This window comes from Suricata suricatta, chromosome 16 (assembly GCF_006229205.1).
Source record: "Suricata suricatta isolate VVHF042 chromosome 16, meerkat_22Aug2017_6uvM2_HiC, whole genome shotgun sequence".
NCBI lineage: Eukaryota > Metazoa > Chordata > Mammalia > Carnivora > Herpestidae > Suricata > Suricata suricatta.
In genome coordinates, this window is record NC_043715.1 from 48,863,577 (window position 1) to 48,881,843 (window position 18,267).

At 54.9% G+C, this 18,267-nt stretch overlaps 1 protein-coding gene across 3 annotated transcripts in view; it reads right to left on the minus strand.

Moving 5' to 3' along the window:
• The window catches only part of EML2 (EMAP like 2), a 23,265-nt gene continuing 4,998 nt past the window's right edge, over positions 1–18,267 (minus strand). Inside the window, exons 1-19 of one of the 3 annotated variants that reach the window (XM_029925737.1) lie at positions 18,179–18,226; positions 17,638–17,666; positions 17,110–17,239; positions 14,179–14,328; positions 13,623–13,692; positions 13,415–13,525; positions 12,313–12,408; positions 11,665–11,799; positions 10,583–10,682; positions 8,056–8,210; positions 7,792–7,917; positions 6,081–6,212; positions 3,486–3,553; positions 3,133–3,221; positions 2,814–2,911; positions 2,315–2,402; positions 1,608–1,703; positions 629–759; positions 14–297 (exon numbers count right to left, since the gene is read on the minus strand). In XM_029925737.1, coding sequence (XP_029781597.1) covers positions 172–297; positions 629–759; positions 1,608–1,703; positions 2,315–2,402; positions 2,814–2,911; positions 3,133–3,221; positions 3,486–3,553; positions 6,081–6,212; positions 7,792–7,917; positions 8,056–8,210; positions 10,583–10,682; positions 11,665–11,799; positions 12,313–12,408; positions 13,415–13,525; positions 13,623–13,692; positions 14,179–14,328; positions 17,110–17,239; positions 17,638–17,666; positions 18,179–18,198 — 1,950 coding nt within the window. In that variant the 5' untranslated portion in view covers positions 18,199–18,226 and the 3' untranslated portion in view covers positions 14–171. Of the gene's footprint in view, positions 298–628; positions 760–1,607; positions 1,704–2,314; positions 2,403–2,813; positions 2,912–3,132; positions 3,222–3,485; positions 3,554–6,080; positions 6,213–7,791; positions 7,918–8,055; positions 8,211–10,582; positions 10,683–11,664; positions 11,800–12,312; positions 12,409–13,414; positions 13,526–13,622; positions 13,693–14,178; positions 14,329–17,109; positions 17,240–17,637; positions 17,667–18,178; positions 18,227–18,267 lie in introns of those variants that run through there. The other 2 variants (XM_029925734.1, XM_029925736.1) reach the window with 2 other exon arrangements.

The window sequence follows — 18,267 nt, forward strand, 5'->3', positions numbered from 1 at the left end:
TAAATAGAGACTTCTGTCAGTCCGCCCTCCCGCCCCCATAACCCCCTCTGCTATAGACATACTCTAGGTATATATTACCCTACTCGGCAATAGACATCTCCCGAAAATAGAATTCCCTCCCTGTTGCCCGGCTCTACCCTGGCCCCATGTGCCCGGGACTCTGTCCCCACCTCAGACCACCCGCCACTGCAGCACACTGGTGTCCTTGCCCCCTGTGCTCAGGGCCATGCTGTCATCCCACAGGAAGGCCACATTTGTCACATGGCTGCTATGTCCGCCGTATTTGTGGCTAAGGGCCTGGGAGAGGGAAAGAAAGAAGTGAAAGAAGGTGATCTGTCTCGTTCCTGGCTGTACCCCTTGTACCAGGCACGCAGTAGGCGCTCAAGCAGTATTTCTTGCATTAATAAGGATCAAACAACCAAAGCTCCCAGGATCGCGGACACCCAGAGCGGCGCATTAGCACTCTGGACTCTGAAATTTATCAACGTTTAGGTGAAGAATGACCCTCAGACTCAAGCCACCGCCCTCTCCTCGTACAGATGGGAAAACTGAGGCCTGGAGAGTGCCGCCTCGGTCATGCCTGCAGTGCTGCTTAGCGCCACCCTGCCAGCCCCCCAGGGGGACTCACCCGGGGCTGACAGCAGGGGTAACTAAACAGGTGGACTTTGCCAAAGTCGTCAGCTGAAACCAGCAACTTCCCATCGTGGGAGCGGGCCACGGCGTTGATGTCAGTACCGTCTGCTCCCTCAGACCAGATCCCTGTGGGCAAGACGAGGAGTGGATGGTGGGGAGGTGTCAGCCGGGCCCAGGGACCCCTAAGGTGAGCAGGCCCCAGCCCCAGCCTCCCTGCCTTTCTCCCACCTAGCTGGTCTCCAGCCGGGGAGGAGACCTAGAATGATCTTTTGTAAATGTGTACCCGACCCTGCTCCAAACCCTTCTGGGGCTCCCCGGTGGCCTCGGAGAAAGCCTTGGCTCTGTAGCATGACCCCTAAACTCTGCCTGACCTGGTCCGCCACGCTGCTCCAGCCCTGTCCTTCCTAATGCTCCCCTTGAACTCTGCAATGATTTACCCATCCTGCCTCCTTGGATTTCTCCATGTGCCAAGTTCTATGCCACCTCCAGGCTTTTTGTACACCGTACGATTTCCTATCCTTGGGGCTGCTTTCCTTCTTCACTGCTGCCTCATCCTCCAGGTCCAGCTTCGATACCCCCTCCTCCAGGAAGCCCTCCTTGATTCCCTCCCTGGCTGGGGCCAGGGCCGTGGTGGTCACCACGGTGCACCCGCACTGACCAGCCCAGGGCGGGGTACGGAGGTGCTCAGGGAGGATGCACTGGCCATAGCGATGCCTGGACGAATGGGTGGCTGGGACACTGGCGGTGTGAACGGCTCTGGGCCACGCCCCCCATGCATGGGTCTCAATACATCACAGCACCGAGGGCCCGGAGCCTCGCCCTGCTCTTCCTCTCACCCAAAAGCCTCCCTGGTGTGTAAAAGAGTGAATCTCCCTCCTCTGGGGAGAACCAACAAGAGATTATGAAGACCACCAGTGAAGGATGTTTCTTGGAACTCCTGTTCTCAGTGGGACCTCCCCCATTCCAGAACTTACCGAACACCCCAAACCCCAGGACACAAGTAGTGGTAGCCCATTCCACATTCCTCACAGCATCTGCGCTAGTGATCTGCTTACAGGTAGCCGGGTCCCCTGGGGCAGAACACAGGGGAGGGGTTCAGAGCCGAAAGAACTGCTGACAGGGCTCCTGGGGAGGGGGGGGCCCTTGGAGGGAGGGCTCAGTCGGTTGAGCGACTGACTCTTGATTTCAGCTCAGGTCATGATAGCACAGTTGGTGAGTCCAAGTCCCACATTAGGCTCTGGGTTGACAGTGGGGAGCCTGCTTGGGATTCTCTCTCTCTCTTTCCCCCACCCCCCGATAAACTTAAAAAAAAAAAAAAAGAATTACTGACAACCTATCCATTTTACAATGGGCACTGAGGTCTGAGACTGGAGGCTAAGGTCCTAGAGTTTATTCCACCTCTCCAGACTTGGCTAAGGGGGCTAGATTCACGGTGGTGATACCCCAAGGCCAGAGCAGAGCATCTGCTTAGAGACCTGTGCCCCTCTCCTCTATCCAACCAGGAAGGGGAGGAAATCAGAAGCCAGGAGGCCAATCAGAACAGCCTCTGAATATAGGAGCCAGAGGGCAGAGACTTGAAAGCCCCGCCTCCCGTCCTAAACGTCAGGGACAGTCTATGTGAGTCGCACACGTAAATAGGGAGGCTGGAGGAGGCCCGCCTTCAGAGTTTCGGAGGACTCACAGTACAGGATCTCGTAGTCCCCGGAGTTGGTGACGAAGCAGCTGCTGTCCCGGGCCCAATCCAGGTGGGTGATAAAACTGGAATGGCCCTGCGGAGGGGGAGGGAAGGGGTGGAGTTAGAGCCGGAGGGGGTGGGGTTAGACCATGAGAAGCGGAAGGCAAAGTACAGAGGTAGGGTGAGAACACAAGGGGGCTAAAGGAAGGATACACAGCCTTTGGAGCATGGGGGCGGGGCCAGACTACCATGGGCGGGGCCAGACTGCGATGGGCGGGGCTAGACAGAAAGGGCTTAGAACACAGAGGGAGTTTAGAGCTAGACACAGAGGGGCTTATAACACGGGGTGCGGGTGGGGTGGTGTGTGGGCGGGGCTAAGACTCCTTGTTGTGATGAGGGCAGTCAGTAGAGTGTTGAAGCTGTGCTCCCTTGAAGTAGAAAATTGGTTAATTGTGCGGCCCCTGGTGGGGGTGGCGGCGCGGGCTGGGGGCCACTGCCCACTCACCGAGCACTTGCCCAGGCGGCTGACCTTGCGGCCGCCCTGGTCCACCGTGTACACGTACACCAAGTTGTCGTGGGAGCCCACGGTCAGGTACGCCCCGTCTGGGGGAGGGGGAGGGGGGGCTATGAGGAGGCACCCAGGCTCTACCCCCTTCTCTATCAGACTCAGCCCCCCCTGCTATGCCAGACTCCTCAGCTGTCCCCAGCTCCAACCCCGCTACAGTCCTGGCCCTGCCACACTGGCTCCGCTCCTTCCCCCTGCTGGTAACTGAGCCTCAGTCCCCAGGCCTGGCTTCTCTAAGATCCCACGCTGGGCGGCTCACCTGGAGAGAAGCTGACCACTGAGATCTGTTCATTGCCATCTGTGTGGATAGCCACCAGGTCATGTGTCTCCGTGTCCAGCAGCATCCATCTTTAAGGAGAAGGCATGATTGGAGGAGGGGGAGTGAGCTGATCCGGTGGGAGGGGGCAGCAATCTGAGGGGCCTAAGCTTGGGATCCCAGCAAAGATTTGGAAGAGAGGCTGCCTCTAGGTGAATATTGAGAGAACGGTCTGGTGACTAGTCTGTTAAGTGCAGACTCTGGGCTCTGGGGACATAGGCGAAGGGGGGTTAGGTGTCCAGGGAATGTTGGGGGGGGGCAGAGAAACCCTCCGCAAATGCCCAGCACAACTTTACCTGCCAGTCACTGTGCCCACGGCCAGGACAGATCCACTGGGGTGGAAACCGGCAGAGCGGGCAGGGTCCTGAGGAAAGAGAGAGGAGGCAGGGCTGAGATCTGGGGTCTCTGGTCTACCCGGCATTCCCCTACCGCTGCCGCAGACACTCCGAAACAGCTTCCATTTTTTTTTGTTTTAAACAGTGTTCTTCTATTTTTTTAAATATTAAAAAAAATTTTTAACATTTATTCATTTTTGAGAGACAGAGTGTGAGCGGGGGAGGGGCAGAGAGAGGGAGACACAGAATCCGAAGCAGGCTCCAGGCTCTGAGCTGTCAGCACAGAGCCCGACTTGGGGCTTGAACTCATGGAGCACGAGATCACGACCTGAGCTGAAGTCACATGCTTAACCGGGGAGCCCCCCCAGGGGACCCCAGACCTTCCTCCTTTCCTGTAATGTGTCAGCTCAAACAGAAAACAGTCCTGCTCTCACTGTGGACTCTAGATCCTTGAATACTCCCAGTCTAAATTCTCACAGCTTTATTCATCCGAGTCTTCCTTGGGTAATTTTCTAGAAGTGGGATTTGGGGGACAGTGGGTAGCCATATTTTGAAGGCCTCTGACTGATAATGCCAATTTGCTTTCCATAAAATTATATCAGCTCATCACCAGGCAGGTCCAAGTGCCAGTTTCCCCACATCTTGATTAAACACCCAGCAGTGGGTATCACTATTGCTCAAATGTTGGGGGCATTTGGTTGGTTCACAGGCAATAGAGTATCTTGGAATCAGACCCGGGTTCAGACAGGCTCTGACACTTCCTAGTCACGTGACACCAAATAACCTTCTCTGTCTGAGTCTTGGCTGCCTCACCTAGCAGATGGAGAACATCAATGTGTGCTCCCCTGGATTCTTATAAAAACAAGATGTGAAGTTTGCTGGACCCAAATCACAGTGGGACCCTAGCGAGCTGCAAGGGATTCTGGGCAGTGTAGTTTTCCTTAGAACAGCAAGTAGATAAGTAAAATGGCTTACAGGAAGCACTCAGCAAAGGTTGGTTTTGATTAAAATTACACCGTGATGATCGGCGAGTGATTTTTACCTTATTGAGCAGGGATCGGTCATCCCCACTGCCTTGTGGAGGGTGCGGAGAAGTTAAAAGGAGAAGTAGGTAAAGCACTACGCCAGTTTCTGTGGGCATGGCCAACAGACTGCCGGAATCAGAAAAATCTAAAGGGGGCTCGTTACAAACTACAGATTTCTGGTCCCAATCTCAGATGTCCTGAATCAGATGCTCTGTGGGCGGGGTTAAGAGTTCTGTGTCTTGTAGGTGCTTTGACGCTACAATGAGGATTATTATACATGCTAAGCCTAGATTCCTCGAGCAGAGCCGCAAAGGGTGGTGTGGGGATATGATGGACTGACATTCTATGGTCCCATACCGCACAGGTAGGAGAGCTTCAAAACTACACTGCCCAGCATCCCTTGCAGCTAGCTAGGGTCCCACGGTGATTTGGGTCCAGCAATCCATTGTGCTTTTGTTGGCTCTGGAAGACAGAATGCAGAGGCCCTGCTCTCCCATTTCCGCTCAGCACTGGGGCTGGGAAAACAAGGCATTTGCTAAGCTCACGAGCAGTCACTAGCCTTAAAAGCAAAGGGCACACGGGCACCTGGGTGGCTTAGTCGGTTGAGCATCTGACTCTCAGTTTCAGCTCAGGTCGTGCTCTCACAATTTGTGGGTTCGAGGGATTCTTTCTCTCCCTCTCTGCCCCTCCCTCATTCTCCCCCTAAAATAACAAAACTTAAATGTAGCAAGTGCAACTGAGGAACTGAATTCTTCTTTTTCTTTTTAAGTTTATTTCTTTAGTTTAAGAGAGAGAGAGAGGATGAGCAGGGGAGGGGCAGAGAGAGAGAATCCCAAGCAGACTCCACACTGTCAGCAGAGAGCCAGATGTGGGGCTTGAATTTATGAACTGTGAGATCACGATGTGAGCAGAAACTAAGAGCCAGACCCTTAACACACTGACCCACCCCGGCGCCCCACTGAGGCACTGAGTTCTAAATCCTTTATTTTTAATGGCTATTTTAAAAAAATGTATTTATTTTGAGAGAGAGAGAGAGAGAGAGAGCGCACAACCGGGGGGGGGGCAGAGAGAGAGAATCCCCAGCAGACTCCATGAGGAGCCCGATGCAGGGCTTGACTGAGCCACCCAGGCACCCCTGAATTCTTAATTCTATTTACATTCTAAAGTTAATTGAAGTGTGAAGCACCATATGTATTGAACGTGCGGCTCTAAGAGACAGCAATTGCAGCGACCACAGCTTCTTGCAGCTACGACAATGGCATTGTCTTGAACCCAGTGTTCCCGACCCCACCCTCCCGACTGCAGCAGGTGGCTCTGTGTCACGTTCTGGGCTTCCTTCCAGTCGAGAAACCGCGCCCCCAGCCCTTCCAAGCAAGCCTGTAAGCACTCAATCCCCTATATTAAATCCCTTTCTGTTTACCAAGACTGGGTGTGGTTTCCGTTTGGTGCCCTGAGCCCTGACACAGGGAGACAGGTGCTTCCATCAGAACAAGGGTGCTGAAGCTTCTCCGCCGCCCCCCCATCCCCTTACCTCGATGATCCTACTCCACAGGGGCTGGTGGGACTCCGCACTCCACAAATGCACCAGCTTATCCTGCCCACACGTCACAAACTGTGCCCGGCTGGGGTGCGTGGCCAGACCCCACAGTTCTTCCACGTGACCCTGGTAGAAAGGGGAGATGGCAGCATGGAGACCGCCAATCCAGACCCTTCCCACACTGAGCCTGGTGCCAGAAAGAAGCGCTGGTCCAGACCCAGCCACACATGGGGGCCACAGGTGACCTGGGGAAGACCCTTTCCTGTCTGTAGGAGGCTGTGACTGAGCAGACCCCTGCCCTGGTGTGTGGTGGCTCGAGGTAAATGCTGTCCCTTCTCTCCAGGCCACTGCTGTTTGCACAATGCTGGGCAAAAGACATGCTGGGTGGGAGCTGGAGCCTTGCCTGCCTTGAGTTGGGGGGTGTTCAGAAGGCTGTGGGATCCCATGGGGGGTACTCGACCTCGTAATCTGACCTCAGCTCTCTCTTACTGACGGGACAGGTGACCTCTCCCTGGATCCTCAGTTTATTCTTCTGTAACATGGGGACATTGTTGTGCTCACTTGAATCATGGATGGAAAGTGTCCAGGGCTAGTACAAAGCGCTCACAAAAGGGAAATGGCTATTATTATTATCATTATTAATAATGTGTACTAATAACATACTATTCAATAACAATGAACGTTGATAATAGAATTGTTCACATTAGTATAACGATTCATGGTACTAATAGGGCTCTAATGATATATTAACCTATTTGTAATATAATCAACCATATGCAATGTTGACACTGTTTTTAGGGGTCTCTGAAGTCCCTTCTGGCCTTGGGACTTCTGGGAAATCCCTCTAACCCTGGGTTTCCTCCAGGGTCTGGGAGACCAGAGCCAGAGGGAGATCCAAATACAGAAGCATGGATCTCAGCTAGCCTGGAAAAGGGGAAAAGCCTGGAAGGAATGGAGGAATCTGGAACCCACTGATCAAGGGGTAATTTTGGCCAGGACTTCTGGGCCAGGCACCATTCTAAATGCTATATATGAACTGACTCATGGGACCCTTACAAACCCCCAGGAAGAAGTGATCTGTTACTGCCCCGTTTCACAGAGGCACTGAGATTGTCCTCTGCTGGCCTCACGTCACACAGCTCATGAGCGACAGGGCTGCGATTTCCATCTGGGCAGTCCTGCTCCAGAATCCCGGTCCTTGAGCATCCTGCTATATGGCCCCTCGGGTGGGGAGGGCCTGGGGCCCTGTTAGCTGGGGTGGGGGAGATGGAGGGAAGAGTAGGGTTTTGGCACCCAGGAGGGAGCGGGGAACATGTGAGCTGCAAGGAGAAAACAGGGCGCCTCCAGAGCACCTTCCCAGATCCCAGGTGGTGTGTGGCCTGAAGTGCGTGTGGCCCTGTGACAACCTGCCAGGGCTCTTACCAACCGAAATGGATACCACCCCTGATCAGAAGGGCAGAGAGCGCCCCCAGCTGCAGCGGGGTCCCAAGGTGACTCATTGGCTACTGGACCATGGGGAGGGAGGTCTGGGGCTGGGGTCCTGGGACGGGTGCATTTACGGGGTGGGAGCCGGTAAAAGGAAGGCAAGCGGAGTTTGTCAGGCCAGAGGGAAGGGGATGGGGTGGGAGGGGAGGAGAAATGGAAGGAAGTGGGAAGAGAAGAGGGGAGAGGTGAGGAGGAGGGCAGGTGCAGGAGAACCGCTCACCTGGACGAGCAACGAGAAGCCTGTGTGGACAGAGCCCTGCAGGATGGAGTTGCGGGTGGTCCCCACGTACAGCGTGTCCTCCCGGCCCTCCGCCACTGTGCGCACCGGGCCGAAGTCCTCTGGGACCTGAGGGTGGGGTTGGGGGCACGTGAGTGTACGACACAGGCAGAGGAGGGGTGAGGGAAAAGAAGTTGGGGAGAGGAGCCCTGGGAGGCGGGTGGGAGGGGTCCCCTCACCTTCACACCAGCCTCTCCCCCTCCTCACCTCCACCTCCTGCAGCTTGCTGTAGTCGGAACCCCACAGGACCACCCGTCGATCACGGCCCCCTCCGGACACCAGCGTCCCGTCCCGCAGGGCGCAGAGCCCAAACACACCGCCGTCGTGGGCACCCAGCACCGCCTGTGTGATGCGGTTCCCACCTGCAGGGGCAAGGAGGGGTGGCCGGGGGGCAGGGATCAGCATGGGGAAGCTGTCCCTGCACTGACCCCTGAAACGCCTCCAACTCTCAATCCTGCATTCAACCATGCACCTACCTTTCTTTCTATCCACCCTTCCACCCACCTGCCCCCTGTCCATCTATTCAAATACTTTATCGTCCGTCCATTAAACCATCTGAACGAACATCTACCCAGCCACCCACTCACCCATCCAGCCAGCCACTCATCTACCTACTGGTCTATTCCCCCATCTACCTATCTACTCACCTATCCACTCATCCCCTCATCCATCCATCCAGCCATCCAATCCATGCACCCATCCATCTGTCCACCTGCCCACCCCTCATCTAAACTATCCAATCCAATCCATCCAATCCATCCATCCATCCATCCATCCATCCATCCATCCATCCATCCATCTATCTATATATTGATCCACCCACCCATTCATCCACCTCTCATCCATCCATTCACATCTTTCATCCAACCACTCATTCACTAGTCAACTCATCCTCCTACCCAAACATCTACCCATTTTCCAATCCATCTACCCATTCACCCTTCTATCCACTCCTCTGTCGATATGACTGACCATCCATTCATTCATCCATTAACCCATCCAATCAACAACTGTGTAACTGGCATTTATTCTGGGCCCAGCTTCATGCCGGATGATACTGGGAACACAGTGGTGACCAAGACAACCTCAGATCTTGCGTCACTGGGTTCACAGTCCAATTTCAGAACAGCCTTATTACCAGTGACAACCCAAGGTGGTTGGGGCTAGGGTAGGGAAAGCCAGGAGACTGTGGGGTCCCACAGAAGATACACCGCCTCGTAGGTCAGGGAAGGCTTCCTGGAGGAGAAGACAGCTGAGCAAGCACCTGAAGGATGAGTAGGAGTCAGCTAGGCCAACAGAGAGTGGTAAAGTGCTAGAGGCAGAGGAACAATGTGTGTAAAGGGAAGACAGTAGGCGAGAACAGGCACTATTTAGAGAACTATAGAAAATCTGGTCTGACTTCATATAACATGCAAGGGGCAAGGGGAGGCAGGGCCAGACCACGCAGGGTCTTGGAGGCCTCAGTGAGGAACCTGGCCTTGTCCTGAGGGAACTGGGGAGCAATGGTAGAGCCTGGCAGGGGAAGCAAAGGTCAGATTTACACTGGGCTCTGGAATTTGAAGAGGCAAGATAGTAAAGGCCAAGGACAGGAAGGAGCCTGGGGCAGGGAGTCCGAGGAGCAGTCCTCAACTCAGATGTGGTGCCCCGTGTCCACTTATCATTCTGTCCACTGAAATTTCCAACCACCCCGCAGCCCTTTGGGATGGACCCGGTGATGGGTCTAGGGATATGCAAACGAATCAGACCCAGTCTCTGCCCTCAGAGAGCTCAGTCTCCTGGGAGAGGACACTGTGCCAGTTACTCAGAAATTATTCTCGGCTGTCTAATTTCAAGGGGAGCTCTGAGCCAGCCAGGCCCTCCATGAGCCTATGGCTTCTCATCTGTGAAATGGGAATATTCAGCGCACCCTTGAATAAGGAATGTAATGTATGTGAAAGCAGATGTACCCAGGCCAAAAAACTCACTGATGTGTTCATGCCATCCACCTGCTGGGACCACCCATTCATTCCTTGATTCATAATTCACCCGAAGGCTGAGGCAAGCTTGTGTTCACCCCATTAGCCTTTGCGGGGACAACACATTAATCCATTGGTTAGGACAGCCATTTATGCATGGCTCCATCCATCCATTTGGCTAAGGCAGTCAACTCATTTCCTCATTCAGGCATCAATCTGCTTCCTGAAACAATCCATTCTTCATAATACATTAATCCATCGGCTGCGGTAACCATTCATTCATTCATTCATTCATTCATTCACTCATTCATTCATTCATTCATGGATCCACTGCCTGGGAAAAGACCTCTTCCTCTATTAACCCCAGCATCCATCAGGGGGTCATCCATTCATTCATTGAGTCGTCCATTCATCTAATTGTTCACCGTTAAGGAGGCCAGTACATTCATTCATTCGTCTACTCCCTGCCTTGTTCATTGATTACTCTGGAATAAACCACCTCTCTATCCGGCCACCCACCCACCCACGCTGGGTTAACCAGTCGATTCATTTATAATTCAAACTTGATTGCCACCACAGGATTTGCAGAGGACGAGGGTGGGGCATAAGTCAAGACTTCGTGGAGGCAGGGGTACCGGAGGTGAGCCTTGACGGGGGTCCAGGAAATACACAAGTAAGGGTTTAGCCCGTTCTATCATACATTTGAGTCAGAGGAAGGCTCAGCCAAAGGGGGTGAGGGAGGGCGGGAATGGGGACCCGACGGGTGGAGTGACACTGACCTTTGCCCCAGACATAGAGGTTCCCCCCAGAGTCCCCGGTGACCACATCGCCACCCTCCAAAAAGGTCACACACAGCACATACTTCGGTTTCTCGTGTTTCTAAGGTGGGGGAGAAGGGGAAGGTATCAGAAGGTTGCTGAGCCAGGGCCCACCCGCCATCCAGCACCGCAGGCCAGGGGATCCCCTCCATGATTCCGGGTGTGAGGCCCGTGGTGGGGCACCCCCATCTCCAACCCGCCTCTATGCATTGCTCGTGTAGCCTAGGGCTCTGACCACATTGTCTCCCTTGCTCGCCCCCTGGACACACTTCCCGCTTCCTCTCTGACTTTTCCACTCTGTCCTTTCTCTGCCCCTGGGTCTTCCTCTCTCTTTACCCCTGGGCGCCCCCTTCTCTCCTTATCTCTCCCCTGTCTCTGCCCCTGGGTCCCCCCTCTCTCTGTCCCTGACTGTCCCCTGTCTCTGTCACTGGGTCTACCCCTCTCCATCCCCAGGCCTCCTCTGTCTCTGTTCCTGGGTCCCCCCTTTCTGTCCCCACGCTCTCCCCCTGCCCCCTCTCTCCTCCCCTTTCCTTCCCCATCCTGTATCTCAATGTCCCTCTCCCCACCCTCCCCTCAGTATCTCTGTCTCATCCGTATCTATGCTTGGTGTTCTCGGGCCTCCCTTTTTGGGGTGGAAGCCCCAATTCTCACCAAAGGCAGGCGAGCCCTGTCAGAGGGGCCCCTGCGTCCTCTCCCAGTCCCCCCACTTCCCAGTCAGCGTCTGTCTGCCTCGGTGTGCATCTCTTTCGGCCAGTCGGCTTCTGGCCTCCGTGTTTTCCCCATTATTGACAAGCACAGCGCTGCTTATTGAGCATTTACTATCTGCTTGGAGCTGCTGTGCTCTTTGTCCCGCTGAATCCTCACTTTAGAGGGTTAAGGAGGATTATCTTCATGCTATGGGAGAAGGAAACAGAGACTCCAGCAGAGGTTTGGCATCCTCACAATTCTGGGAGCCTCTGGGACCTTCTGTTTTGTTGTCTGCCTGAGTGTCCCTGCCTGCCTTCTTCAGGGCCAGCCCCTGTCCCCGCACCCCACGCACTCACCTCAAAGAGGCCCTGCCGTTTGCTCAGGCTGCCCCCCTCCAGACTCCAGAAGTAGATGTGGGATTTCCCGCAGGTGATGAGCACAGTGGGGTCTGTGGGGTGGAAGGTGGCGACCAGCACGGCCTCGTTGGAGCACTTCGGAGAATGGGAGAGATTGAGAATGAGGACCTCAAAGCCACGAGGGCCACACTGTGTAGGATGGCCCTATCTGTACAGCTGCATGAGTTGTGCACTGCACAACCTACTTGCCTGTGCGTTTACTACACAGACAAGCTAAAGTGCTGGAGGCAGGGCCGGCCAGCAAAGCACTATTGCCACCTTCGTCCACAGGACAGCAGACCTTGGAGAGCCTCAACTCTGCATCAAGTGCTGTGCTGAGCACCTGGACTCCCCAAAGCACTCCGTGAGGTAAGGCTCATTAGTGCCCCCCTATTAGAGGTGAAGTGAGGCTCAGTGCGGGGAAGTCACTTGCCTTAGGCCACACAGCCAGGAAAGAGTAAAGTCCAGAATCAACACACATAGGTCTGACTTCAGGGCCCAGCTTGTCAAGCACTAAGTCTCTGTCCCCAGACTGTGGGCCCCAGTCCAGAGGTCCAGCCAGCCCCACAGAGGCACCCCAATGAGAGGGGTTGAGAACAGTCACCCCACCTTGCCATCCACCACCTTGGCCTCCTTGGCCCAGTCCCACACGGAGAGCATGTGATCGTTCGATTCGTCGACTGCACAGAGCAGGTTGCCCCCATTCTAGAAGGAGGAGAGAGGAGAGGGGGGCGGAGAAGGTGGGTCCCGAGCCTTCCCTTCAACACCCTCCCACAGGGGAATTCCCCACTCGGGCCTGTTTTAAGATTTTCAAAGCTCCTAGCCCACCTTATATGAAACACATCCAAATACACTCCCTGTCCAGCAGCCACATACACATCTGAAAGAGTTTCTAGAACTTTCCTTTTGAAATGACTCGGCCCTAAGAAATGTATCTTGTTTACCCTCATTTATATTTCTCTGCAGGAATCCTGAGACCATCTAATCTGCATTTTTATAGGAAATGACTTTTAGGCACACAAAATGAAACATTTGAGGGGTGCCTGGGTGGCTCAGTTGGTTAAGTGTCTGACTTGGGCTCAGATCATGATCTCACGGTTGGTGAGTTCAAGCCCCGCGCCAGGCTCTGTGCCGACAGCTCAGAGCCTGGAGCCTGCTTCAGATTCTGTGTCTCCCTCTCTCTCTGCCCCTCCCTTGCTCACGTTCTGTCTCTCAAAAATGAATAAACATTAAAATAAAAAATTTTTTTAAATAAAAACAAAATGAAGCCCACCCATCACAGCCCTGGATGTGGCAGGAAACATGCAATTGCTCTGCAAATTCCTAAAGGCTTACTACTTTCCATTTCTGGGCTTATCTTGCCCAGACATGCTACCGCCCATCCTGCGCACCCGGTGAGGCCAGCCCAAGGAACCACAAGGCCCTACGAGGACCTTTCTTGAAGGAAAGTGGGTGCCAATAATCAAGCGACCCGCATGACCAATCACTGAGGGGTGTGTCTGCAGGCAATCAGGACACGTGGGTCCCCCTCATAAGGGCTAAGGGGCAGCCCTGGAAGGTCACCAAGGCTTGGCCGGCAAGGGACGTGGCCTGTACCGGTGATGTCACAGCTCAAGCATGGCTCCAATCTCAAGGCCCAAAGTTGGTGGGGGGAGGCAGACTCCTGACTTTGGAGGAGGGGACAGGCGAAGGGTCCCCAAGCAGGACTCACAGATTTGGAAAAGCCCACACAGCAGACAGCTCGGTCAAACACTCCCAGGCCCAGCACATGTAAGGTGGAGAGGGAGACGGAGTCCCAAATGCGCACGTGGGGTGGTAGTGGCTGCGAGGAAGAAAGAGGCCCGTTACCCGGGGGGCCTGGCCGTCTGCACCCCCCCACTCCACCCCAGACCCCGATCCCGCCTCCTCCAGTCTGTTACCTTCCCCTCCTTAGTGGTGCCTGCCACCTGTCCAGTGGCAATGGTGACCATATCAGGGTGGACAGCCAGGCTGAGAGAGAGGACAGATGGACAGGGCTCAGTGGGAGGGACAGGCCTTGTGGGGGGTGGGGAGAGGCGGGCGGACTCCTCCATTAACTCCTCACGTTGGTTGAGTGAGTTCTTTAGCTAATAAACATTTATAAGTCCTTTCATAACAATAAGGGGGTGCTCTCCAGGTCCTCGGGCCAGGAAGCAAGACTCCGGCCTGGGGTCTCTTAACTCAGATCGCTGCAGGACTCAGACCTATACCCAAGTGGTGGCCAGCAGGGCGCAGCCATCCAAAGGGACCGTGGCTACCTGGCTCCATCTGGGGGCACCAGCGAGGAGTTTTCAAAAAGAAGTGAAAACTCCCAGGGATTTGAGTGAATTCACCGACCTTTAAAATACTGATAATCAGTCCAGTATTTTTTTTTCCCTGAATTCAGCAGGTGGGCCAAGCGAAGGCCTGGCTGCACCCCTGGCCCCGCCCCCAACAGCGGCCCCTCCCAGGCCTCACCATTTGATGTCATCGTTGTGGCCCAGGTAGTGGCGCTGCCGGTGCTCCTCCACACTGTACAGCACGGCCACGGAGGCCACAAAGTACACTATCTCCCCCGTGGGCAGCAGGTAGAGGTTGGCCCGGCAGTCTCGGCCCCGGTAGCCGTATCTGCAAATGCCCGGAGGCCAGTTAAGGAGCCTGTGTCACATTGCACAAGCCGACTCAACACCTGAAGGTAGGTGTTCTGGGATTGTGCTCAGACCCTGTGGTGGGGCGGGGGGGGGGGAGTTGAGGGTACCCCCCAATAATATGTCTGCCAAAATATTAACCCCCGGAACCTGCGAGTAAGACCTCACTTGGAAAAGGGAGTTTTTGCACATGTAACTAAGGGTCGCAACATGAGATTATCCTGGATTATCCGGGCGAGCCCTAATTCCAATGCCAAGTACCCTTATAAGAGACAGGGAGGAAAAGGCACCCAACATCACAAGGGTGTAAGGCAGGACCCGCGTGAAAATCAAAGGTTGACTGGAGTGACATGAAGTGGCTACAAGCCAAAGAGTTCCCAGCAAGCCACCAAACGCTAGGGAACAAATCCGCCACCTGAGCCTCTGGAGGGGGCATGGTGGGCCTGCGGGAACCTTGACTATAGGCTGTGAGGGAAGGCTTGAGGCGATTAGTTACGGCAGCCACGGAACACCAATGCAACCTCCCCCTTCCCTCCAGAGTGTCCTGTTAACACTAAGTAAGCTCACATCTGCTCGGAACCTTCCCGCGGGTTCCATCTCACTCAGAGCAAAAGTCAAAACCCTTACGAAAGCCCAGGCACGAGGTCTGGCCTGGTCGGATTCCTCATTCCTCAGGCAGGCTCCACGCACTGGCCTCCTGCTCTCTGTTCTCACCTCAGGGCCTTTGCACTTGCTGCTCCCTCCACCTAGTACTCTTCCCCCTCATCTCTCCACGGCTCCCTTGCCTCCTTCAGGTCCCTGCTCAACTGTCAGCATCTCAGAGAGGCCTTCCCTGCCCATTCTATTTAAAACTGCAAACTCACACACCCTCACTGCCCCCCCTCCCTTGCTCATATTTCTGTCATACACTCACCGGAATCCCACACGGTTTAACTTCATGTAATCTGGCTTAACCGTGTCCCCAACTAGGGCATCTGCTCCAGGAGGGCAGAGATCTTTCTGTTCACTGCTCTACCCCTTGAGCCCAGCGCCCGGGACAGACACGCTCACCTCCTCCACTGGTCTCATGTCGCTATAATTACCTGGTTAATTTGTTAACTGTCGCTGTTCCCCAGTGAGGCTGTGTGTTCCCAGGTGGCCAAGACTGGGCTGTTTCGTTCACTCCTATAACTCCTCCTCTGGGAAGCCCTCCGTTACTCCCCAGGGCTGGGGCAGTCACCTTTCCGGGTTCCCCATCCCAGCCCTGCTCGCCGTGGGTGGTCACTGTCAAAAAGTCTGTCCTCACACTGGACTGGGAGCCCAAGGAAGTTGGGCTGTCATGGGGACTCCTGGGGGCCCTGCTTGTGGCTCCAGATGTTCAGAAAATATCTGAGTAAATGCTGCTAGACGTGTCTCGAGCCCCCAGAAAGGTTCTGCCCTGCAGTCGCCTTGGAGACGGGGCATCCGAGGCCCACACGGAGTTTTGTGGTCTCAGCGGTCCCAGCCTGGCCCAACAGCTTAGCGTGCTTTGATTCTCCCGACTGTTTCCAGCTCTCTGGAAAAGACTCTGGGCTCCAACATCCCTGTCTCCACCAGGGCAGAAATCGAGGCCGAAAGAAGAGGAAGGGGCCCCAGGTCCCAAGGCTGCTGATCTGGAAAAAGCGTGAGCCCCAGAGTCCAGAGCTCTTGCCCCAGAACTGCTCTGACTCCCGAGGACAAAGGCTTAGTCCTTTATTTGGGACTCAGCTTTGTCACCCAGACAGTGAGGACAATAATTCCTGACCTGCAGGCTTTGGAGGGCTCTGGGAGGCCACGGGTTGTACAAATACACTCTCAATGCTAGAAAAGAGAAGGATTCTATCATTCACGGTATTTATACATAAAACAATTTAGAACGGTGCCTGGTATCTAAGTCCTCGACACTGAGTAGTTATTATTTGGTCAGTTCGTTTACGAGGTACGCATCAGGAGCTCAGCACCTCTACACCTCATTTTCCAGCACGATGACTCTGAAACCATGAAACCCATTTTTCAGAGGGCACAGCTGAGGCACAGAGAGGCGAGGTGACTTGTCCAGGGTCACAGAGCCAGCCAGAGCCTGGGCTAGGGTTTCAGTCCAGGTCTGTCAGGCTCCAAAGACAGGGTCCTTAACCATTTCCAACTCCTGTTTCTCAGGTACACCTACCTCGCTCCGGCCACAGGGCCCTCATACCTGCCCTGCCCTCTGTCTGGCACATTCTCCTTCTAGCTCGTTCTATGCCGATTCCTAACTGTGTAACTCACGGCTCAAATACCCCCTCCTCAGAGAAACACCGAGACCCTTCTCACATGACCTTAAGTTCCTGTGTTCCCAGCCATTTATTACTTAACTGGAATTGCCTTGTTTATTTAATCTCTGGCTTCTATTATCATCTACCTTCCTTTAAAAGGTGAGCCCCAAGGGACCAGGCTGGACTGCAGAGGAGAATCTGACATATGGAAGGCACTCAGCAAACATTTGCTACTTTAATGAGTCATAAAAGGTCATTTCAGTGAACCTGCTTTCCCCTGCTCCCACCTGACTCCAGCGTCGTCCTGGCCCCTCAGGCCACAGGGGGCCTGCAAGTGCCACCTGACTCAATGCAAAGACCCTCTCTCCCACTGAGGTCCCCTCCAGACTCCCTCAGGCCACAGGGGGCCTGCAAGTGCCACCTGACTCAATGCAAAGACCGTCTCTCCCACTGAGGTCCCCTCCAGACTCGGGGATCAGGGCAGGGAGGAAGGGATTACAGCAAAAGGATACACCCAGTCCAGCTTGAGACGGCTGGAAGGCAGCTCAGAGCGGGCGTCGAGGCTGTAGGTGGGCCCCAGCTCGTCGGGAATCAGCATTGGCACAGGGCGCCCCCTCAGGAACATTTTCACGGAGCCCTCCTCTGCCAGGACACCGCCAGAGGTCAGGCGCCACCACCAGCCCACATCCCTAGTCCCTCTCCCTTTCAGGTTTCACTTTTTAAAAACTGCAAGGAGAGATGTCTGGGTGGCTCCGTCAGTTAAGCGACAGATTTCTGCTCAAGTCATGGTCTGTGGTTCATGCGTTCAAGCCTGGCATCTGCTGCTATGTTGACAGCTCAGAGCCTGGAGCTGCTTCAGATTCTGTGTGTGTGTCTCTCTCTGCCCCTCCCCTGCTCGCGCTCTTTCTCTCTTTCTCAAAAATAAATTAAAATAATTTAAATGCATGGGGAAACTGAGGCCAGAGAGGCAAAGGGTCAATAGCCACGACTCCTGACCTCCAGCAATCCCCCACCAAACTCCTCCCCCTCTCCCCACTCACCCATGCTGAAGATAACTTCTTTGGTTTTGCTGTCAGGAAAGGGGGGAGAAAAAGCGCCCTAATTAGCAGGCAGGTCAGAAAAGGGGAGAAACCGCTCCCCTACCCCACCGCTGCCCGGAGGTCTCTGATGAATAATGGGGGCCGAGTAAGGAGCGGAGCGCTGCCTCTCTGCAGGCCGTGTGCTTTGCTCGGTTGATCTTGCAGAGCCTAAGACACAGGCCCAGAGAGGCAGTGATCGCCAAAGATCACACAGCACGAAGTGGCCGGAACGCGATCCTGGAAGACGTGAGTCACCAGGGACCCCTCCCTCCTATTCAGCACCGCTCTCCCAGAGCTCCCCACCCCCCACTCCCACGGCGCCCCAAACTTCAAGCAGCAAGGGAAGCTGAGAAGGTCTAAGGGAAGGGGCGTGTCTCCACCTTCCCTTAGCCGGCGGAAAAGGGCGATACTCGCGGGCCCGGGTTCCTGGCGGGGGACAGGGGGAGCCCCGGATCCAGGCCCCGGGAGTGCAGGGAGGAGGGGGTCTGCAAGAGGGTCTCACCCAGCTCCAAAGCTACTCATGGCGGCGGCCGGCGGAGCGTCGGGGTCGGGGGTGGAGCCGGGACGGGCTCCGCCGCTTCCGGCCCTGGG